Source organism: Sapajus apella, unplaced genomic scaffold (assembly GCF_009761245.1).
Source record: "Sapajus apella isolate SASKATOON/1434 unplaced genomic scaffold, GSC_monkey_1.0 scaffold230, whole genome shotgun sequence".
Classification (NCBI taxonomy): domain Eukaryota; kingdom Metazoa; phylum Chordata; class Mammalia; order Primates; family Cebidae; genus Sapajus; species Sapajus apella.
This window is the reverse complement of record NW_022437170.1, coordinates 15,259-18,537: the sequence shown is the minus strand read 5'-3', so window position 1 is coordinate 18,537 and position 3,279 is coordinate 15,259. Positions and strand designations below refer to the sequence as shown.

Sequence of the window (3,279 nt, the reverse complement as noted above, 5' to 3'; positions counted from 1 at the left end):
CGCACCCAGAACTGCAAGAGGGGGGCTGTTCGCTGTGGTGGGGGCAGTGCCGTCGGGCATGAGGCTCAGAGTGGGCACGCCCTGGCTGCCGACCACACCCAGGGCGATGCCGCTGCCTCATCTTCTGCCCTTGTGGCCTGGGGCTGGGCAGCAGGGGCCCCTTCAGGAGGACCTCAGGGCGAGGCCCCTGCTCCCGCTCACAGCAGGTGCTCCTGTTCAAATTCATCAGGGCACCGTCGTCCGCTGGGAAAAGGCTTCTTCAAAATCCTTTTATTTCTTCCTGTGGTTAGATGATTATTTTATTGCCGGAGTACATAGATTTATGTGACCAGGGCCGAGGCTGCAGATGAGTCATACTTCCAATTGGGGGGGAGGACTCGCTTAGTCTTGTAATGTTGAGCCAAACGGTGAATCCGACTCTATCAGACTCAGACAGAATTTCGCACCCTTATCCTTTCTGTTCCTCTCAAGATGCTTTTGAACAGCAGCTGCTTTCTTAATTAAATGGCAGCGATCTTCAGGGAGATCAGGAGCGAGTCCCTTAGACTTGAGAAGATTTTATTGCCTGTCACAGAACGCGCCTGTGCAGCACCATCTACAGCTCTCAGGGTCACACTGATCTGTGAAGGAGTCAGGCCAGTTTGTATATCTGCTCCTTCACGTGTAGATGTCAACTTCAGCCACGTGGGGACGCCGCGGCGACAGGGCAAAGCTGACTAGGACAGACCCCTCCTGGGAGCGGGCACGCGACCCGTGATGGCGGCGGTCAGGCAGCGACAAAAGCCAAAGTCCATTGTGTTAAAAAAAATCCATTTTCCACTCAGTGCTAAAAAGAAATGAGTCACTATGCCACGAAAAGCCACGGAGGAACCTTAAGTTGCCCTTTACTCAGTGAAATGAGCTGACCCGAAAAGGCTACAGACTGATTCCAACCAAACGGGGTCCTGGAAAAGGCAAAACTATGGAGACAGTGAAAAGCTCAGCTGTTGTCAGCAGCTGGGGGAGGGAGGAGCGAACAGACGGGCACCGAGGATTTCTAGGGCATCAAATCCGCTCTGCAGGATGCTGAAATGGTTCCGTGAAAACACATTCACCCAAACCCACAGCAGGCATACCTGAGCCACCCCGCCGTGAGCCATGGACTCCCAGACCCACAGCAGGACACGCCCGAGCCTCCCACAGTGAGCTGTGGACTCCAGGTGATGAGAGCGAGTCCCTGCAGGTCTATCAATGGTGACAAATGCACCACATGAGTGAAGCATGTTTATAATAGGGGAAACTGAGGCAGGGGAAAGAAGGTGGGCATATGAGAATTCTATTTTCTGCACATTTTTCGTAAACCTAAAACTGCTCTAGAAAATAAAGTCCGTTTTTTTAAAAAGTCTATCTTGCAAAAGAGCAGGAAGGGAAGGGAAGGGAGCAGGGATGTCAATGCCAGGTGCTGGGCAGGACAAGGCAGGCGTGGACACACTCCCACGGGACCCTGGGTCTCGGAGGCTGGCGTGGACACACTCCCACGGGACCCTGGGTCTCGGAGGCTGGCGTGGACACACTCCCACGGGACCCTGGGTCTCTGCAGGCACACGTGCCCGATGGCCAGCCCAGTGTGGATGCTGCTGCCACTGCTGCTGCTGCTGCTGCTGGGGTCCTTGGCGGGGCACAGGCCATGGAAGAAGCAGGTGTACCAGTCCCACAAGGTGGGTGCCGGCCTCCCCTGATGCCCCTACAGGCCTCATGTCCCGGGGCTGCCACCTTCTGTCAGTGCGCTCTCAAAGCCACATGGAGTGTCTTCCCAGGTGAAAGCCTCCCCGAGGCCACGCTCGCCTTCCTGGCCACATGCCGGCTGTGCTGCGTGCTATGGGGTGGCCAGCGCCCGGAGCAGCCCTGGGGCCACAGCCGCCAACCAGGCAGGAACCGCCACATGGGAGCCGCGCTGATGCGCGCTTGTTTTTAAAAATGTGCTCATTTTTCCTTTTTGTTGATTTATTAATTTTTTTTAGATGGAGCCTCACTCTGTCGCCCAGGCTGGAATGCAGTGGCACAATCACAGTTCACTGCAACCTCCGCCTCCCACGATTCTCCTGCCTCAGCCTCCCGAGTGGCTGAGATGACGGGCTTGTGCCACCACACCCAGTGAAACTTTGCATTTTTAGTAGAGACGGGGTTTTGCCATGTTGGCCAGGCTGGTCTCGAACTCCTGACCTCATGATCCGCCTGCCTCAGCCTCCCAAAGTGCTGGGATTGCAGGCATGAGCCACCGCGCCCGGCCAGAAAGCATACCCATTTTTAATAAAACGCTGTTATTTGTGTTGACAGGCGATGGGATTACTGTCATTACCTTAAAATTCAGAGTTAGGGTTGAAAGCAGTAATGTCAGTAGGCGCAGCCACAAGACCAGGCTCACACGCACGCGGCGCCTTCTGTGTGTGTGGCTGGAGGGTGGCTACAAACTGTGGTCGCAGGGGTAGGCCTGGCTCTCGGCTTGCCTCTGCTGGCTGTGCCGTTCTGGGCGCCTTGCTCACCCTCTCTGAGCCTCTTTCTTCCCCTGTAAGACACCGGATACTGGGCTGGCCCCAGAGCTTCGCCCAGGCTCTGTTGCTGCGTCCCTCCTCTCGGTGCCTCAGTTTACCTTCATCCACGTGGCTCATAGCAGGCCTTCCCTTTCTCGGCCCGGGCCCCCAACACAGACCCTCCAGAGCCACCGAGGTCTGGGTTTGTTCCAGAAAGTTCTCAGGGAACCCAAGTGCGAAGGGTGGTGACCCAGGGGAGCAGGGAGAGGGGAGGCCCCTCCCGAGCACGGAGCAGGTCAGGGAGCCAGTGAGCGCGTTTCAGGGCATCGGGGAGGCGTGCAGGATCAACGAGGAGTGCCAGAGCAACTGCTGTACCACCGGCAGCCTGGACCCCAGCAAGCAGTGCAACCCCAAGACCATCCTACTGAGGTGCCTGCCCTGGCGGAAGGTGCGTGCGGGGGCGGGGGGGCAGAGGAGCGAGACCACCGGCGGCCCCTCCTTCCTGCCCTGGAAGAGCCAGGGAGTGGGTGGCGGGTGCCGGGATAAGTCACCTCCTGTCCCGTAGCCCAATGGGCACAGCTGCTTCCACAACTCGGAGTGCCAGAGCCGCTGCTGCGTCCGCAGCAACCGCAGTCGGCAGAAGTTCTGCACGCCCCTGACCATCTTCCTTCAGTGCGTGCCCTGGCGCAAGGTGAGCTGCGGGCACCGGGAGGGTGAGGGCCGGTGAGCTGCGGGCACCGGGGGGGTGAGGGCGGGTGAGCTGCGGGCA

General features: G+C 58.2%; 1 protein-coding gene across 1 annotated transcript in view; it reads left to right on the top strand.

The window, feature by feature from the left end:
* The first annotated feature begins 1,581 nt into the window (after positions 1-1,581).
* Positions 1,582-3,279, top strand: part of LRCOL1 (leucine rich colipase like 1) — a 2,311-nt gene continuing 613 nt past the window's right edge. Inside the window, exons 1-3 of the mRNA XM_032271341.1 lie at positions 1,582-1,697; positions 2,833-2,958; positions 3,076-3,201. Coding sequence (XP_032127232.1) covers positions 1,593-1,697; positions 2,833-2,958; positions 3,076-3,201 — 357 coding nt within the window. The 5' untranslated portion in view covers positions 1,582-1,592. The remainder of the gene's footprint in view (positions 1,698-2,832; positions 2,959-3,075; positions 3,202-3,279) is intronic.